The sequence below is a fragment of the Heloderma suspectum genome, chromosome 3 (assembly GCF_057233095.1).
Source record: "Heloderma suspectum isolate Gila_16-S chromosome 3, 16-S_ref, whole genome shotgun sequence".
NCBI classification, from domain to species: domain Eukaryota; kingdom Metazoa; phylum Chordata; class Lepidosauria; order Squamata; family Helodermatidae; genus Heloderma; species Heloderma suspectum.
In genome coordinates, this window is record NC_139460.1 from 260,813,544 (window position 1) to 260,833,651 (window position 20,108).

Sequence of the window (20,108 nt, forward strand, 5' to 3'; positions counted from 1 at the left end):
GTTTGGGAAACCCAAAGCCTGCTTGGACACATGGAGCCAGTGCATCGTTTTCTGGATCTCAGTCATGGAGAATTCACCAGCCCTCTAGAGAAGCTTGATACCCATATAATTGTTCAAAATATATATGGGCAATACCTTTATTAGGACCAAGACTGCATACTGTTTTGTGACATTTTTATCAGGACTAATAAAGGTATCGCCCAACTGTAGATTTGGAAAGTTGTTTCTCATGGACCAATACAGCTATCCTTGCAAAATATATGACTGCCTAGGACTTGCACGTTTGATGTGAGCAACCCAAAGTGGTACATTATTGCCCACATTCCAATCACCAATGTGCCACCCCTGTAGCGCAACACAATAACCAGCAGAATGCCACAAGTATTGCTAATTTTCCAAAACCCTCATATTTGCTATCGTCTATGTGTCCCTGTCAGCACCCACAGGATTATTATTTAGATATGCCAAAAAGTAGCAACCCAGTCATGACACACAATTGAGCCAACTGTGCTTGCAATGTGCAACGATTTAGCTCTGTATTACTGCTGATTAAAGAGATGCTTGTGCTTATAAATGAAGAACATGTGCAAATAAGCCTATTGTAAAGACTGGGATACAGAGGAGCTATAGAGGGAGGAGAGAATGGGAACGGTCCATTGTGTGAGCAGAAATCCACTCATATAACATTAGATGTCGCCTAGGGAAAAGTGCTCTTTGAGATAATGACAAATTGCTATTTCTGAACACTCATGAAAGGCAGCCCCAATAGAGTGCATTACAACAATCTAGTGAAGCATAATAATGCACATATCAATGTTCTGGATCTGTATTGCAAATACAGCATGTCTACTTTGAGAGAAGGTAATGAAGGAGGCATGGTTTTGCACATCCCTAATGATTCAAATTCCCCACCAACATCAGAGGAGGATCTGAGGTCCTCAAAGCAATAACCTTCCCGATTGCCTAAAACTGTGGCTCATTACTGTGGTTGCCTTCAGATCCCAATAGTTAGAACAGTCAGCATCAGGAGCTTACCATTTGCCTTGAGAGAGGAGAGCAGGCAAGCCATCATGCTTTTGGCCACACTTGGATCAGTCACCTTTTTATGGATGTCAATCTTGATCAGTGATGGGAAGTTGGCAAGGAATGTTTCTGGCAGAACTTCTTGCTCCTCATGGAAGCTCAGCATGATTTTCTATAATATACACAATAGAAATGGCCTTTCAGAATTGTTCAGTGATCTATGTCGGAAACAATGTATGCACTTGCCAAAGAGGAGTCTCTGTATGGACTTGGACTAGAAGTCTAACCGCTTTCCACTTAACCACTAACCACTTAAACTCTACATTAATCCCCAAGCATAAAAGCTAAAGAAGCTAAATGCAGTGGATTTCGAGCAATTCCTTTCCTTTCAGATATGAGACAAGTATATGAGTTTTAGATTGGGCGCTTGGAGCAAGTACCAGGATCTCCTATTTGAAAACTATTGTCTCTTGCTGGTCTAACAGTGCAATCTTAGGTACGTCTACTCAGAAGTAAGCCCCACTGAGTTCAACAGGGTTTACTCCCAGGTAAATGTGCATGAGATTGCAGTCTAAGCCCCTCAAAGTAATGCCATTTTAATACCGCAGACCTTAAATTGCTAATAGAGATCTTAGTTTATTCCAGGCCAATAAGCCAAATTTTGCAGTTCAGTGAGCAAAACAAAAATTATGTAATAACAGGACTGAGACTCGTGACAGATTGGAGGCAGATTATTTGGGCTTGGGACCCAGAGAAGTGAAGAGAGATGAGGCTTTTTATCTAGTTTCTCCCAGACACTGCTCCCAGAGCCTTTTACATATATCGACAACTTTCTGAAGCCACTTCCACCCCTGGGTGTGTGCATGCATGCATATTATAACGAGGGAGTCTGTAAGATCTAATAATCTCACTACATTGTCTACTGGAAGCAAAATTCTATAATTCAGAATTATAGCTAACCATAACTACACTATAAAATAGTGCCCATGACTGTAATAATGGAATGCTATCAGATGCAACTGCTCTATTTAATTTTGTAACGAAGAAACTTCTTTTAATTCAAAATTATTCAGATAATTGTAGATGGGGATGTCTGGAGGGACAGAGCAAAACTAATTCTAGGGATTCCTTAGCCTGAACATAAATAATATACATTTGAGGACATGATATTTGGAAAGGTCCAGGGCAAATTGTTCCCACTCTTTTTCAGGAGTCTAAAGACAAGGAACAAAAGCATGGACATATAGATGTATAGTAGTTATGCAACTCAAGCAAACACTGGCATGACTAACCTCTGCCTCTGATAGCTCCTTATCACTGCTTGGCTTGCTATATTTCTCCTGCATGAAAGGAATCCAGGCAATTTTGCATTTCTTAATGAAAGGAGTTACATCAACAGTGCCCAGTGCATAGCCACAGATGCCATCTTCATCTTCCAGGACAAAACAGTAATCTGGGCTAAGGGAGAGCAAGCCACCTACCAGCCTGAGAGGAAAGGAATGGTCAGTTGAGTCCAGAGCCGACAGAAAGCAGAAATAATCAAAGTCACATTAGATAATTAATGCAACAGCCAAAGAATATATCTCTAGAACTGTTACAGCAGTGAAGTTTCATGAGAACAAGAAGTCAGTAAGAGATCATTAAAGAACCACATAGTTGTGCACATTTAAGCAAAAATGCTTCAGTCTAAGAGTGTTACTATGATTTAATACTTATTAAATGCCAGTGGGTCAGGCCATATGCAGAGCACACAAGTAGCAAAGCACCCATCTAAAGGGGTTTCCTTCAAAATTACATTAGATCTAAAAGGATCTGGCAATGTTTGATAGCGAAGTAGTAAGAAATGTTCAGGGAACAGTAAATGTCTGGCAGAAAACATAAAAAGGGGAGGCTATGGTGGTTCAGAAAAAAATTGTGCAGATGTGGATTTCAGAAAAGGTTGTGCAAAAGTGAGTTTTTAAGACGGATTTGGATAAGCAGCTTGGCAAACAGCAAAGAAGGCTACTTCTGGCAGCAGTGGGAGAAGTCAACAGCTGAACTTGTGCCCTAGATAGAGTGTGAAGTGGAAAAGGATTAAGAGCTTGAGGTTAATGTGAGACGCAACAGGGAGCAACTGGTAAAATCACAGTGACAGGAGATAGGTTTTTTTTATTGTTATCCTGGAATTTGTGGATATGATTGTTTCTTTTAAAAATTAAAAACATGTTTAAACAAAGCGAATCTAGAGATGCTGATCAGGTAGAATTGGCAAGCCCTGAATGGGAGTGAAAGGGAGAAAAACAACGACAATCCAAATATCATTACATTTGAGGGCCAATCCATACGCATATGTATATCCTTCAATTATTTGCAGTTGTACTACCTCCACTGGAAAGTAAAATGTTATTAGGTCATACGAAGCCTTTTTTCTGGGGTGGTTGTTTCACCAATGCAACACATCACTTAATGTTGCAATTTAACCAATGAAGCAGCAAAGAAATTTATTTGCTGAATTTTTCTCCCACTTTTCAGACAACTTTCTCCCAAAGCAGCTCACATCAATAAAGAGAAACCAGCCCTGCCATCAGGCTTACAAACTTAAATGCAAGACACACAAGGGCAGGGCAGTGGAGGGAAAAGGAAGAGGAAAGATATCAGTTCTTCAAAGACAGAATGAGGTAGTGATCTATAGTGGGCATTTAAATGCACTTTGGGCGAGGGTGATGTTCCCTTGCTGGTGTTCTTGCTTATATGCAAGGTGAGTTTCACTGAAGAAATGAAGTATATCTCTGAGGATAGCCATGTGGGGAATCCTGGAGGACCAGACTGGGACCCCACAATGGCTAGATTTGGCCCCTGGACCTGAGCTTCTCTTGGATTTGCACCACTCACAAAGGGTGGGCTACTTGTGTTTGGCCTACAACTCCCATCAGCCCTAGCCAGCATAGCCAATGGTGAGGGCTGACAGGAGTTGAGGACAAAACATCCGGAGGGTTACAAGTTGCCCACTCCAACTTAGAGGCTGGAAAATGAGGGACTTTTGCTGGAACATTTCTGTTGATCTGCTGAAAGAGGATGGGAAAATGCATGTGTGATTTCTTGGCAGTACTGCATTGTGCTAGCTGAGTGAGAAAGGAGAGGCAGTACCTAGTATCCAGGTAGTTAATAAATTCTTATTTCCAAACCCTGACATGCATACAGCAACTGGAACTAGCTGCTAAATCATGAGGGGTTCATGCCTGATTCAGAAGCATGGTTGCTGTCTTTCACAAAGGGTGATCCAGCTTGGTTTTATTTTTCTGTAACCATACCCTGGTGCCCATTTGGTTCTGCTCCTCAAGCTTTGATTCCTTTCTCAAGTATTTATTGAGAGTAGCCAACCATTAATGAAATCAGCAAAACTCTGTGCCAAGCCAGGTTTCTAGCTGAATATGGTTAAGTGCAAACCAGAAGCCTACAAAACTAAATTATGAATTTGTGCTATATTCAGTTGGCAAGGCATTGAGGTTTCCTGCTTTTCCCAGGTGCTTCGAATATTGTATTTACATTTCTGGACAGCAAGAGATGCACCATTACTACACAAAAGAGTATATGGTCAATATATCCAAGCTTCTCTCAGGAGTATACATACTTGTCTCCAATTAGGTCTGGCTGACTATGGAAAGGCTGTTCAGTTCCATCATCATACATTTCTCTGCAGATCTTGTATACAGATGCCTAAGGACATACACAAAAAGGACATACACAATATACATGTTCACCCCCAGCATTGACATTCTAATGTTACTTTGGAAGCCATGCTGTTCCACTAAAACTGGCATGCTCATTCTATAGATTACAAGGCACTATATATGCTTACATTTGACAGGTGCTGCAAATATTGACCATGTGATGTAATGGATAGGATGTTGGATTTATAGTGGGGAAATGTGGGTTCAAATCCCCACTCAAACATGAACTCACTCGGTGACCTTGGGAGAACACTAAAATAACCTCATGTTAGTCTCTCTGAGCTCCTTGGAGGAAGAATGGGGTACCAATATGGCAGATAAATAGGAAGCTGTTATAGAACACAGACTCTTAGTAACCATGTTGTACAAAATATAGTATTTTTCCTGTGATCAGTTACAGACACAATCTATAGTTTTTTGACTGGAGCAGCAGCAGCAGCAGCAGCAGCAGAAAGAACATCTTTTGCTTTGGTAAATTTGCAATATTAAGATACTTGAAAAAAGGGATACAACTCTATATTTCTGGCAGGGGAGCAGGAGATTAATTTACTAAGTTAATAAAATATGTCATATTCCTCCTGAGACATTAATTCAGGTCTCCCACACCAAAAAAGACATTTAACCCAGGACTTTAGATGGTGCCTTGAAAAAGCTGAGTAGAGTTGGAAAAATAATGTGACCTACAGCTCATCCTATTCATGTTTACGCAGGGTGACATCCTATGCATCTTTAGACAGAAAACCCCCCAGAAACTCCCAGCCAGCCATGCCGGGAGCTGTAGGACTTCTTATCAAAACATACATAAGTATGCACCTTAAAGGAGCTCAATCTTAAATCTGTAGAGGATTATAGCCTTAGTTCCCCAAATATAAAATGGAGGTGGCAAATTCTCACATAAGATGGACACCATTAAGGAGTCCATTCACTCCATAAATTAGGCATGTTATAAACATTATTAATTGCATTATTTGCTGTCTGAACCTGTTTAACTTCAAATATAATGAAGGCAGCCAATGGAGCTGGGAGCACAATGCACTTCTATGTACATTCTCTTCCAGAAATGAGGCCAAATAACATAAACAGCAACTAGAACAAATATACTTTATATTATTGCTGGGGCTACCAGTGATTTGCAGTTAACTCAGTGAGCCATTCAACCTTGTTTCCGCAGCAACTTTTCCCATTTGAGTCACACTTCTTGTAGGCATTTAGGAGACTCACTGAATAAACTTGAGAAAGAAAAAGCAGCAGCTGGCTCTATCAATGTGCTCCTCCAAAACTAGAGAACTGTGTACAAGAATGGCCAATGAATTTGGGTTACCTCATCTTTAGGAAAATAGGGTCTGATGGTGTAGACTTTGGAAGTAGGAGTCAGAGGAGGTGGCTGAAAAAAGAGGTCATTTGCTCCTTCAATAGGCAGCAAACGCTGTGAAAATAAAGAGTTAGTGTAAGTTTTGGAGAAGCAAGATGCAATACATTCTTGGGCGTGCACTGCAGACTCCCAAGTTAATTTTTGCTAATGCAGGTACCCCAGAGGAAGGTAGGGTTTTGCAGGCTTTACAAATGTAAGGACCATTTTGCCATTTTATCTGAATAGATGTTTAAGATACACAACTGTTATAGCACTTAACAGAGTTTACATTAAACTCATTTCTGCTTTAGCTTAATTTCGCCAAATCTCATCTATGCTCTCAGCATAACATAGCCATGTCAGGAGGAAAGGTTTGGTCTGAAGAGGGTTAACTGGCCAGAGGAGACACTAACCCCAAAACAACGTGCTGATTCAATTGGCTGTGCGCAGAGAGCACCTGTGAGGGGGAAGAAAGTAAGCCCCTGAAAAATCCATGAGCAAATTCAAGCACAAAATAAATAAGTATTTAAGACTGATTGCCAATTGGGTTACCAGGAACACAAGCTAGAAGTTTTGCTTTGGGAAAAGCCTAGAGTACACATCATCATAGTCTCTTTGCTCATGGAGTTCTCCTCGGCAGACAAGCTGGCGCGCATTGTGCAATTGCGGGCGCAGATAAAAACGCTGTGCGACCTGCAAAGAAACAATGTGAAATGTACAACTAAAGCCGCTGCGCTTCGCAGGCGCGTGGGAATGGCAGCATCTCCTTGGGATATTACTGTAGAAATGGGAGGAAAATTATTTTAAAACAAAGCTGTCAGGCTATTTGGGTTTTGGACCAGAAGCCTTCGCCAGACCAAGCCTTCCAGCCCTCCGATGCGCAATAAACGTTTTCTCAAACAAAGACAATGTCATTCAGTTGTGAATTCATATTGATACCTGGAACTCTCCTGCTAGACCACCTCTAAAGGCCCAGGGTTCTTGGTCTCCACTTAAGAACTGTGCTGAAGATTGACTACGACACCCTGTGGAGATCAGATCCAAGCGGAGAACGTTACGAGAAGGGGGATTGTCCTGAGATACTAAAATGTCCAACAAGCTAACACACACTTGGTGGGAAAAGTTCTCTAACTGAGCTATAATCCAAGAACTTGCAGGGCTGTAATAATGTTGTATGGTTGGCAAAGATCCTTATTTACTAGGTGTTTGTGCTCTTTATTAATAAAACCAAAATAATGTTAGATTATTGTCTGCTCTTCCAGAGCAGACAATCCAATACTGTTAAAAGTAGCTAATATGCCCTGTTCCATACAGCTACATGAGATATACAAACATTAAGTTGCCAGTCCTGTTTTTTCTTCACTAAGAACATTTAGAAGTTCTATGGAACAAGGAAACAGCTGCTCAGTTCCACCCAATAAGGGATTGTAGTAATTAACCATTATCACAGCCCCTTGAAAATACTTGGACCTGTCTGAAGTCACATTTTCATACTGTTTGAATCTTGCCAGAAAACTAGGTTTGGTATGGAATAAAATAGCCCAAACAGCTATGTGAAACAGAGGCTTCTTATAAGAGACTGAAACCATCTCTGTCCACTTCCGTGGCTCTGCTTATACAACTGCAATCACACAACACAGTATACACTGTGTTACCAATAGAGGCAACGATGGCCTGTTGCAGTTACAGCATTCCCCCCCACCCCCACCCTCAACTGTATCAGAGATGTCACAATTCCTGACAGCCAGTCAGCATTGCCAAGGACTTTAAAGCCCTCTGCAAAGTTTATTCAGAATTGGGCTGTAATTTTTTTTAACGCTGGCTCGGCTTTGGTGACAGTTCTGCTTTCCAAGCTATAAATCCAATTAAGCATAGCCAACATCTTTGAGAGGGGACAGGCAGGTGAATAACTGATATGGGGATTAAGTGACCTGCCTAGTCTTCTGATAAGATAAGCTGCGCAAGTCTGTTTCTTCTTGTGGACAGCGATCTACTTCCTGTTCAAGTAACAATCTCAGATCAGTATAGTCAGATGTGTCATGCTAGCCAGGCAGTCTCAAAGCGAACCAAGTTGGATGTTGATGCTTAGCATCAAATTATGAAAGTGAGCCTTTTGATATAAGCAAGTTTGAGATGACCCCAAACATGCCAGTTTGAGTTTCAACTGTTTCCATATCAGAGCCTCTCATGTAAAGAGAGATCATATAGTACCCTTTCACTTGTAACTTGGAGTACTTCTCCTTTGAGACTACACTGTAACTAGCACTCCAATTATTATACACTTTATAGAGCTGCATGAATGAAGAGCTGTATGAATGAAAATCAAGAGTTAATGCCTGAGTCGCTGCGCAAATGTGACTTCAGCCCATGCCTACTGCCCCTAATCTGAGCTGCCTCGCAGACAGAACCTTCCCATCTTAAATTTATTAATCACGACACGCTGAAAGCATCTGGCGTGGTCCATCCAATAGCAGTAGATACTTGTGCTGAAGATTCTCCCATCTGCACACATTGGGGAAGAAGACAGTAGAAGGCATTAGTAATCCATAGTAGTATTATCCACACCAATTATAAACTGAATGCTAGCTGGATTGAAAGAAAGGGAAAGGAGATCAGCCTTCAGTGGACCACTGAGCACAAGGCTAGACCATTCTGATTTAGTTTTATATGTACTCATATCAAATGATACACAAGATTTGACTATACAATTAAGGTTATCAACTAAAGATTATGGTCCGAACCATCAACAATAGGATCTCAGCCAGCAGAACTCAGAGATCTAAGGAGAGATGTTGAGTGAATGTATCAAATGGAATATAAAATGCACTGAATTTATTACCATTCAGTGTCAGAGGGGTACCAAGTACCCCTATGACAGCCATAAGCAGTAGTCTGTTCTAAACACTGGGGGACAGGACACCAGCAACATCTGGCTAGGTCATCAAAAGATTAGTGTTTAACAAACTCAGCAGCAATGCTAAGCATCTCTGTTTACTCATAATGCACATAACACTTACATGTTAGTGGGGATTCTATTCTGTGGTATGTGTTTTTTTGGATATGCTTTGCTACCTGCTCTAAAACTTTGGATATAAGATTAAAAACAATTATTTTGGGCCCCGTGAATGATTTGGGAACCAAATGATGCTGCAGCACTGCTGAAACTTGTAACAGCTATGGACCAGGCCAATGCCTTAGAAGGGAGACCACTGGAGGCCCCATGTAAGAGTATAACACAAATATTTAAAAAATACTTTGTCCATCAAGTGAAATAATCACATTTTCCATACAGTGGTGCAGTTAGGTAATTTCAGATTCTGGATGTAATGGTCCCTCTTCAGATAGTAATATGTATTACTTCAAGATGTGGTGAGCCAACCCTGCTATGACTCAGGGCCCACCTGCTCATTCTGCTGAGTGGGGCCCTGGACTTCTGCCCTCAAGTCCTGCCATGATGGTACCAATGTTTCCATATGAAATGGGGATACCTTGACATGCTTGTGAAGGAGTCACAGCAATATGCTTACATTTCTAAATTCCTATGCATTGGTCTGATATGCTGTGAGCAGCACAGATTTATTTAGTGCCAGGGTGAGTCAGGGTGCCAGGAAACACCAGATTGCTGCAGAAAAAAAATGTAAATTTAGAAACAAGTTAACCTGAAGCATTTGCTAAATGTTAAAACAGTTTTTGTTCCAAGATCAAATCAGCCTTGAAGCTCAATTCAGTGGCACATCAAGTTTAGAAACTCACACTGTTATGTAAATGTAGTTATTAGTTTCCTGTTTCTTTATCAAAATCTCTTGTGTGTAAGGTATTATAGGAAAGTAGTTTATACTTCTGGAAATTCAGAGGAAGGAGGTCTGAGATGGATTACAAATGTCTCCAGTCCTTTGTCTGGGCCTTTGCTAACTTTATACAACAAATTTGATGCACATCTTTTGTCTAAGATGAGACATTTTTTGACTCTGTTGGTTTGTCATTTATCAAATGCATCTATGCTGTTGCCTTGGAACCAAGATAAAAGTCTCTTTTGTTAATTGCTGAAACCTGATAGAACTGATAGAAACTGCACCAAGTCTGTGCCTTTAGCAAGTAGCAATGTTAACTCTTAGTTTACCTAACTTGCATGTAAAATGCAAGTTAATTTCTCTTTTGTGAATGTTATGCTTAATTCTAGGTATATTTCTGGTAATACAAATGGCTTAAAGTGTTCCTGATGTTTTTTCTGGTGATTCTAAATATGCCCTATACTTTCCTAAACTTTGAAATGTTGCTGCTCATGCCCTGGCAGATAGCTGTACAATTTTTAACGAGTAGTCAGAGAATAGTGTTGAGATTCTAGGAACTAGAAGAATTCAACACTGTAACCAGAGTAATTACACCACTTATAAGTGGTGTCTCCCTTCCTGACTTTAAAATAGGGGGCTGGTTGCCATCTGGTAAGGATTGGCTGACACGATTTTCCTATTCCTATTCTCTAAGTAACCCATGACCCCTGAACTGAGTCTGAGGAAGGGAGAAAGACCTCAAGATCAGTCCCATTACAATGCTAAATGACAGAAACTGTATTCTAAGGCCCAGATTTTGGGTTTTTTCCCCCTTTATCTGGGGGGGAGGGAAGCTTCCACTACCCCACCCCCCTCCCCAAAGCTCTACACACCAAGCCCTCAAATTTTTGCTAGAACATAAGGTCTTGTGCTGAGTTATGACTAAATACAACCTTGGCAGCTAACCCAAGACTCTTTAGTTCAACATATATACTTAGCTATGACTAAATACAAGTTATCATGACTTTAAGTGATCCAGGAACTGTAGGCTGATCCAGGTACTGAGGTTTATTATGAGGTTTGTGACAGCTACAGAAATTGTGAGAGGAAACCATCAGCTTTGCTGCCTGCTGTGTACATCAAGCAAGTCCACAGCAGATTCCTTTACAGCTGGATTGAAACCTGAAAGTGAAATGAGGTCACTAGAGGATCCCAGGCCATGCTGGTGCTATTCCAAACCCCCCGCATAATTTAAAAAAGGCTGCAGACAAAAAAAGGCTCTCAATTTCTCTTCAGAGATCATCAGTCTGGCATGAAAACAGACTCCAGAACTCTGGAATTTCTTACCCTTGCCCCAAATCAGGCATCTTGCAAATGTTAAAGCAAATCACTTTTGCACCAGAATAGCCTTATGCTAAAGCTCGCATGCGCAGAGAAAGGGCTAGGAGGCTCGGCTCCCTCTTGGCCAGGCCCACTGAAAGGTCACATCTGCAATTGTTCTGTTAAAGACGGCAATAACGTTATTGAGACAGAGCAAGCAGCAGATGGCTGAGGTATGGTCACATTTCATAGTGTCATTTCCAATTTTGCAACAAGGCCAGGAAATACTGCAAGATATAATCCAGTGTGCATTCAGTCCTAGTCAACACTCGTGTTTCAGATATCATATTTTAGGTTCATTAGCCCAAGAAAAATGTTTCAAGACCAACAGATATTCACTGTATGGCCAACTGTTACTTTTATTGCCAGTCTTATAGTGAAGCATGAATAGTGAGCAAGAATGAAGTAGGAAAAAGATTTAAGGTCAAATTGACCACAACATCAAAACATTCAATTATTTTTTTCCGTGGGCTAATTAAAGACAATCATATATGCTAGTTGCCACTATAATTGGTTCCTAAAGAACATACCTAGCCACTGCACAAAAGATTTCACCATTGACATGATGCTCTTGATGTCCCAGACGTACGAATACATGTCATAGAGGATTGTCCGGTTGGCACAATTGGAAAGACGAGTGAACATGCCCATCACCAAGCTACACATCTCTTCAAACTTGGTGGCTCGAGCACGCCATTCTTCAATCTAATGAACAAGATTTTTATTTATCCATCAAGCATTTATATCTCACTTTTCAAGGCAAAAGTCTTCATAAAACAGCTACAGATGAACACCAAATTCCACACTGTATTTTCCTCCAGGATTCACAGAGAGGCTGGATCTAGTTTGCCATCACCATAACATCCATCACTTCCACATCTACAGCCAGGGTTACCAAGGAGTGGCTCACCCATACAAAGCATGAAAATCAACACCTGAACACCAGTTTGCCCACATGCATGATCAACATAATTCTCTCTACAAGCTAGGCTCAGGGTCTTCCTATGAAGTTAACTTTCCAGATAAATTTCCTTTGTTATTGCATTTTTATATAAAAATGTGCACACCTACCAAAGGAAAAATAAACAGCCACTCACCTTTTCAGAGTCCTTTCCTTTACAATTCACACTGACAACACTGCTATTTGCTCTGAGCCACTGGAATTCTCGTAACATTTGCGCCCCTTTGGGCCCATGTTCATATGGGAGGTAGAACAAGTCTGCAAGTAACTGTAGATCTTCTAGAGCCACAGGCTCTACTGCATACAAGGGCTTCTCGTGGGGGCCAGGCACAAACTGCTCCTTGTTAGTTTGCTCATCTGTCTGCATAGGCGCAATATCACTACCACAATCATCCTGCATTGACATCTCTGGAGATTTTGATTCAGCAATGCTCTCTTTATCAGTATCCATTGGTTTTAACTCCTCTGACATTTTTGCTTCAGCAATGTCAGTCAATATTTGATTGATATTCTTATCAGCATCCTCTTGCTTTTCTACCACCATGTCCATTGGTTCCTCATCCAATTGCTTCTTCTCCTCCTCCACCTCCTCCTCCTCTTCCTCTTTCACCAGAGCTTGAGACTCGCTGCTCAGTGCAGTTCCTTGACTCATTATGGGCTCTTGGTAAACTGTAGTAACCACGGTGGTAGAATTTAAAGAGGATGGTGCAACCAGGGGTACATCCACAACACTTGTTTTAGCCCCACTGTGGGCCACTTGCCTACCTGAGAACACAGAACAGACATGTGGCTTCAATTCTACCCACTAAATTATTTCACAGAATCTTTTTTCTACATGAAAATAACCTGCGTACAAAAATATGCATACCAGAATGTATAAAATCACACAAATGTCTATTTTGTCACAATTAAGACATATTTTGAAAATACCTGATAAAACACTTGTGGAATTGTCATGATGTGCAATTTTCATGATGCATTTTTCCTAAAAAGAGGTTCTCCCCAAGTAGGAAAATGTGATGTGTGAATCAATACCCATAATTATTCTTTTAGATATGCAAGCTACATCTAAATTGTCTAAGATGCAAGCTGTAAGCAATAATGACAAAATGTTATTAAAGAACATGGCTATCAAGAAGGAGTCTATTTGGCAGAAGGTATCAGAATATATTTCCCCCCATCTGGATACTAGTATAAACACGAAGTTCTAAAAATAATTTCTGCCTGCATTTGTGGCACCAATTCCATAAATTCTATTTTCCGTGTGATATAAACCCAAACATAATTTTGAGAGAACTAAAATAATGTTTTCTACACATTACGGAACCAAATCAGCAGCACTCCTTTGAAGAGTTCTCTTTAGCAGTTCCTCCTCAGGGCTTAAAAACCACTTTTCATTTGAAGACCATTCTTCATTCACTCCAGTGCTTCAGTTGTGACAAAACCATAAATCTCACTCACTGCTGTACTGATGAGGTACTGCAAATTCCTGTAGCCACTCTGTTAATGACAATTTCAAGGCCATCTGAGGGCTATAGAGAACATCTGTTTCAATATCTTCATCACTCCCTTCATTCTCCAGTTTAATCTGAATTGAAACTGTACTGTCTTCAGTGTCAGCTGCACAGAAAGTGAAGAAAGCAGTATATCAATTGGCAAGCAAGGTTCAAGATTGCCATGTATTTGCATTTAAAGAGAGCGGCAGAATTGTTAACATCATTACATATTGCAACAAGGGAAGAGAATTATGTCGTTGAATTATATAAACTGGAAATTTTATTATAAGTTTAGTCAAGTTCTGTGGTTGGCCTGGCTACTGAAATGAAATTACTAAAGACAGGCCATGCAAGCCCATCCTAAAAGCAACCAGGTAACGGGGCTTCTCAAAGTTAAAGATCCCAGACCAAATATGCAAATTTCTTGATCACTTCAGTAATTTTGCACATAAAGTGGTTACAAAACCCAGTCAGACATTTGAAGGCTAAGAAAGTTCCAAAATGCATTCCTGTCCTCCAAGTGATTGTTCTAATTAGTTATGGGAAAGTGAATTTCATGTATTTTGTTTTGTTATTCCTTTTGCATTCTATGTTATCCTCTCGATACCTTTGTTTTAAAAGCTCTATCTACATTATCTGTATCTTTTGCCCTACTTGGGCATTTTAGGTTTAGCAAGGTTTTTAAAGATATTTAGCTTTGCTGCAACATCCTCCCTGACACCTGTTGCTCTGATGCCACTACAATGTAAAGAGGCTCCTATGCTGCAGACATTTTGGCTATTACCGTTGCTTCTCAAAACATGGAACAGCGAATTGCCTCCTCTTGATATCAGTGCAGACACCTCATATGTGAATTTGGAACAAAGTCACATTTCCTGAAGTAAGCCATTTGACTTGAAGTGAAAATCTGAGTTATGGACATAGGACTTTCTACAGGCATTGTTTCACAAGACACGTGTGCATTATCTGATCAACTTACTCATCACAACATCTTTCCTTACTCCATTCATGTTGGACTTGTACCAGGTTGCAAGGGTGTGAATAGCAACAAAATTGGCTTCAAATTCACAGTTTGGATTGGTCAGGACACCCTTTAAGCGTGGGATGAGTTCTGTTGATCGACCTTTATATGGCCCAAGAAATAGCCTTTTCTGATCATAGTCATTAGCATGAATGTTGTCCCAGATGACTGGAGCTCTGCGAATTATCTTTGAAACCTCTTCAATAGACTCCACTGGAATGTCTTTAGATACCACTTTGGGACCTAAAAATAGATGGATTATGAAGGACTCAGAATGAGCTTATTCATAGATCAAGATGATAAAGTTTATCTAGTGTGCTAAAATACTTAATAAAAAGGCTGAATTAAGTTGGTGATCTTGGCTCAAATCAACCTGGGGGAAAAGCAGAACACTCACCAGTCCACAGCACATCAATTCCAGGTAACAGCTTCTCTCCCACAGTTCGTAAATAAGGAGACTGAGCGACATTTGGATAACAGAAAGTGCCACAGTATTCTAGAACAGAACAATATTTATAAGTTGAAACTCAAAAATAATCAGAACATTTTTAGGTGTGGGTGGATGGCATTCCTAGAGGATTACTGCAGCTATGTTTGAACCAACCTAATGATGTGTGTGTGTGTGGTTTTTTTTATTCTTTCGTAAACCACTACAGGATGTTTCAAATGAGAAGCGGCATATAAATGTTGCTAATAAGCAAGCTAATGATAGCCTGCCATGTCATTTCTGATAGCTTTGCATTTATTTATGATGTTTACTCTTTCCTCAATGATTGAGACAGTGCACAAATACAGGGCCCAAAAACTAAAATATCACAACTACTTTAGGGGTTGGGCCTCCCACAGGAATCCATAAACTTCCTTGACAAACAGTGCTAATGCCTTCCTAGATTCTAAATGGTTCCTCCCCTCTGTGCTCCTCCAAAGCAAAATGGCTTAGGGAGTTAAGAGGCCGCTGGGACTCAATGATCAGATTATTGGTAGCTCTTTTTAAGATAACAAGTATGCAGAGGGCTGACAGTTCTTCGAGCCTGCTCTCTTCTCCAGACCTTTTCCTATAAAACTTAGCTGGGAGCCAGTTCTGCTCAGTTCTCCCCCCTTCCTGTGATGCATAGGTTCTCCCTCCTCCTTCACTTTGTAGGTTTGTTTTAACTAGGTAGGCTCAGTAAGCTGAATTCACAGCTGTGAGACTTTTACTCTTAGGAGGGCGTATCTGGCCTTTTCTGGAATGCAGGGGCAAGTTTGTAACTCTTATTTTTCTACATGTCTACAGTGTGCATGATTACATTTAAGCCCTGAACAGATCTGTGCATCTCAAGTAAGCACCTTAACATCATGCCTACATACAATGCGGTAAAACTAAAGACAGCATATACCCAGTGGACATACGATTAGCTCAACAGCATAGTTGGAGAACAGCCACTGAACTCACTTTAAAGGATGTCACAAGTACTTTGGTGAATGAAGGTTAAGCTTGCAAGTAGGTTTGTCCGAACTTTCCAAGACAAAAAATCTACAGAAAGTGTGATAAAGTACATCATATTCCCACAACTAGCAATAACATATATCCAACTGGCAACAGATTCTGCTAGATTTGTCACAAGTTCAAGAAAAGCGTGACATTTGTACATCACAGACTACAGTGGCAGCCACGAACAAGGAATTAACAAATTGATCTGAAAAATGAAGCCAAAGTCTACAAGACTAGCAGATCTTCTATCTGTGAAATAGCTGAATGAATAAAAATGAGATACAAAAATATATAGTGTGTAATTTTACTTCACAGTTTTTCATGGTAATCAAACTTCAAAAATTCCACTGACCATGGTGAGTGTGGCACTGCTGTCTTCTAAGCATTATGAGTGGCCAAGCCTCCCTCCCAACTCTGAACCTAGAGAAGCGGGCAGAGATTATCCCAGCAGTGACCCAGGGATCCTTGCCAACTCCCTAGTCTCGAAGTTGTGAGAAAGGCTGGGAGTTGTTTGGCAGCTGTGTGGTCAAAGTGCCTGGAGAGTGTTGGCCACACAGGGCCAAATTGGCAAAAAGAGGGGGGGAAACTCCCAGCCTTTTTTGCTCTAGAGCAGGGAAGGCAGGTGGGGGAGGGTTGGATGCTGCCGCCTGAAGGTGCCCAGGGCATCTTTAAGCAGAGGCGCCCAACCAGCTGCTTTCTCCACTGGCCCTTTCCTCAGGAAAAGTGGTGGGGGATGAGGGGGTGGATGTTACTACTTGGCCTGCAAAGCTGAAGGGCAACACACGCTGGTCTCTGCCATGGGCCCCTGGGAGACTGCACACCCTACCTCCCAGGAAGAACATCACGGCAAGGGAGAGGCCAGCTTGGCCCCATACAATATCCAAAGAAGGAGCAGCTGTATGACACTTACTCCTCCACTTCCTTGCCAGAGGGAACCCTCAACTCCAACTGGAATCTGCAAACCCTGGCCCCATCCATTGGTCCAGGGAACAGGCTGCTGGGTTGTACAGGTTTGGTACACGTGCATTACTACAATTATTGTAAGTTGCCTTGAGGAGTATTTGATCAAAAGGCAGGATATAAATCTTGTAAGTAAATACTTCAAGGTGCTCAGGTGCCTTCAAGCAGGGGTGCTCAACTATATTCTCCACCAGCTCTCCCCTTGGGAAAGGCCATAGATGGGGACTTGCCCACAGAAGAAGGGGACTGGGAACTATTACTTTTGGCTTGGCCAGCAAGGCCAGCCAAAAATTATAGATCCCTGATGGCAACAATAGCTAAAGACCATTTGCTGGACCAAAATATACCTCCTACAAGGAAAAAAGAAAGTGCCCATTTATCAACAGCATCATCTAGAGGTGTTTTAAAATTTCCATTTAACATTTTGTGTGTGAGGAAAAAAAATTAGGGGAGAGGCTGGCTCTAACACTTTGGCTCACAAAATGTTTCTGTATGATTTTGGTTGCATAACAGGCTACCTTATTCCTGCTTTCAGGAGAACTGAGGTAGTGAAAGTAGTAACGCTTTAACAAGAACTAGAAGGCTTTTCAACTATACTCCTGTTAAACTTTGGTATCCGCATTATCCTCTTACCTGTGGGACAAAAAAGGAATGTTTCTGGCTCTCCAAGATACTGATAGATTTCATTTGTGATTGAAACTTGGGCATGGGCAAAGGAGCTGAACACTTCTTTGTCTGCTGCACACATATTATGATCAATATCATCAAACAAGAGTGCAAAAGATCTACAACCAAACTGAGAAACCTAGCAGAGAGAGGAAGAGAAGGGAAAACATGAAGACTTACTAGAACTAAGAGTAATAAAATGCAAAAATTTGTTCATGACTATATGGCAATATCTCACTTAAATAAACATAGGAGACCAAGCGCTTTGTCAGGCTATTTCTGTTTAATGAATGAACCCCTATGTCCGAATAAATACATTCTTCACTATTCATGTGGAAGTTTATGTACAAATCAACCCCAGGGCATCTAATGATTAAATGTTTCTATTTCCCAGTGTAAAATGCAAAGTTAGAAATAATTTTTAGTAAAAGGAAGACTATCTCTGAGTACGTGGTGTGTGTGTACATGCGCACATGTGGGAGAAAAAGAGAGGAAGGATAGTTAACTGGCCTTGTCAACTATTTCCAAATAATGGCATGGAGTTGAAGAGCTGCCTCTGCAAGTGACAGTTACTTTTGATTGGGGGGTGGGGAAGAGGTGCAGAGACGCCAATTTCCAACAATTACATCATCAGGGATAAGGGAGTCAAGAGGAATCTGCTGTTCTCTTACTGCAACCTTCCTTGTGCACAGTTTAAAGGGAAGGGAAAGAAACAAGTGTTGTCAGCCCTAGTGCTGTGATACTCCCACTTGCTGCTTAGAAGTTCTGGTGTGCACTTGCTAGAGAAGTTTCCCATGGGAAGAGTCAGCAGAGGTGGGAGCGTGTGAGGTTGCTTGTTAACTCGCTTGCACTAGGGCAAGCAGAAGCACAATAGGTCATCTTAGCACAACCATAGGATCAGGCTAACTAGATCTACAGCTGTGCAGTAATGTACACATGCAGAGGAAACACAATTCTAACTTGACATCTGGTCTTTAATTAAATGAACATCTGTGGGATTATTTTCTTGATCCAAATTTTTTGCTGTTTCTGATTTACATTTCAAAAATTGTAATGTACATAAATGAAAGATACCTGGTCCAGCTTGCGTTTCAATGTAGACACTTCCTTGGGGTTTGAGAAAGTAATATCGAGCCCAGGAGAGATGGCATAGATAAATTCTATTTCATATTCTTGAGCAGCTGCGATCAGAGTCATGAGCTGCTCTAGAAATCAAAGCCAACAATTTTAGCCAGAATCAACAATAAGAAAATTAATGAATTTCATCATTTAAATACATTTAAAATATTTCTGAATATCTATAGGCAAAATACATTTTTGAAGGAAACAGGGAAGGAAGAGTTAACATTTCTTGTCAGAACTGCTCCAACCTTCTATACGATGTCCATGTATACAGCTATCCACAGAGCTCTGTTATATGCCTGTAATCTGATGTTTTTTTCAAAGACCACATACTAGTAAACAAGTTGTACTGGTCTAGTGGAATTTGTGCAGTTTCATTCAGAAGATTAAGACAATTGACAGAGGGTTATAAAATGGTTAAGATGCTCCCTGCAAAAGGTTTAAATGGTATTCCTAAAATGCAAATGACTCCAAATTGGGAGAAGATGCTTGCCTAATCAGGTTTGCAAATTACAACTCCTGTGGTCATTTGGGGAAGAGTATAAATTGCATAATCAATGGAGCTCACATGTAAGTAAAGTAATGCAACCTGGCTGCAAATCTTATACACGAGTAAGCACAAAACCTTACTTTCAAATAAACATGCATAGGAGGATCAGGCTGCACAGGTCAATTTGTACCAAAGGATTCAATGGCTGGGTTCACACAATCATGGGGGTGAAGGAACCCATCATTGGTTCTTTCCTCACCCCCACACGTCAGTTGCATGACCATGTTTTACATAATTACCTGCAATGCAGCGCGGGTTGCTGTGTCGTCCGAACCCAGCGCATGGTGCAGGCGACTTTGTACCCACCCTACTAGCCATGACCTGGGTTGACACAACACGACAACCCACACTGGGTTGGGTGTGGGTTGTCATAGAACTGTGGGCTGTTGTTGAACCATGGGTTGTCGTGTTGTGTTAACCCAGCCATGCTAACAAACCATGGTTTGTTAACCACGAACAACCCACAAAAAGAACCTATGGTTTGCTGTTGGCTGGGTTCACACAATGAAACAGTTTGCATGATCAAAATAGTCCCCTGTGGCTTATTCCAGCCATGGTGGCTGCAGAGTGTGCCACATGGGATTTGAATATTCACCAACTGACCACAGCTTGTTGTGTCATGTGAAC

General features: G+C 41.0%; 1 protein-coding gene across 2 annotated transcripts in view; it reads right to left on the bottom strand.

Moving 5' to 3' along the window:
* OGA (O-GlcNAcase) overlaps positions 1–20,108 on the bottom strand; it is a 32,312-nt gene that overhangs the window by 1,159 nt on the left and 11,045 nt on the right. For both annotated transcript variants that reach the window (XM_084846506.1, XM_084846507.1), the window contains 12 exons: positions 18,884–19,014; positions 17,777–17,948; positions 15,110–15,208; positions 14,671–14,955; positions 13,657–13,815; positions 12,332–12,960; positions 11,765–11,939; positions 7,024–7,109; positions 6,055–6,159; positions 4,634–4,719; positions 2,316–2,508; positions 1,036–1,195 (listed from right to left, as the gene is read on the bottom strand). In XM_084846506.1, the coding sequence (XP_084702632.1) occupies positions 1,036–1,195; positions 2,316–2,508; positions 4,634–4,719; positions 6,055–6,159; positions 7,024–7,109; positions 11,765–11,939; positions 12,332–12,960; positions 13,657–13,815; positions 14,671–14,955; positions 15,110–15,208; positions 17,777–17,948; positions 18,884–19,014 (2,280 nt within the window). The remainder of the gene's footprint in view (positions 1–1,035; positions 1,196–2,315; positions 2,509–4,633; positions 4,720–6,054; positions 6,160–7,023; positions 7,110–11,764; positions 11,940–12,331; positions 12,961–13,656; positions 13,816–14,670; positions 14,956–15,109; positions 15,209–17,776; positions 17,949–18,883; positions 19,015–20,108) is intronic.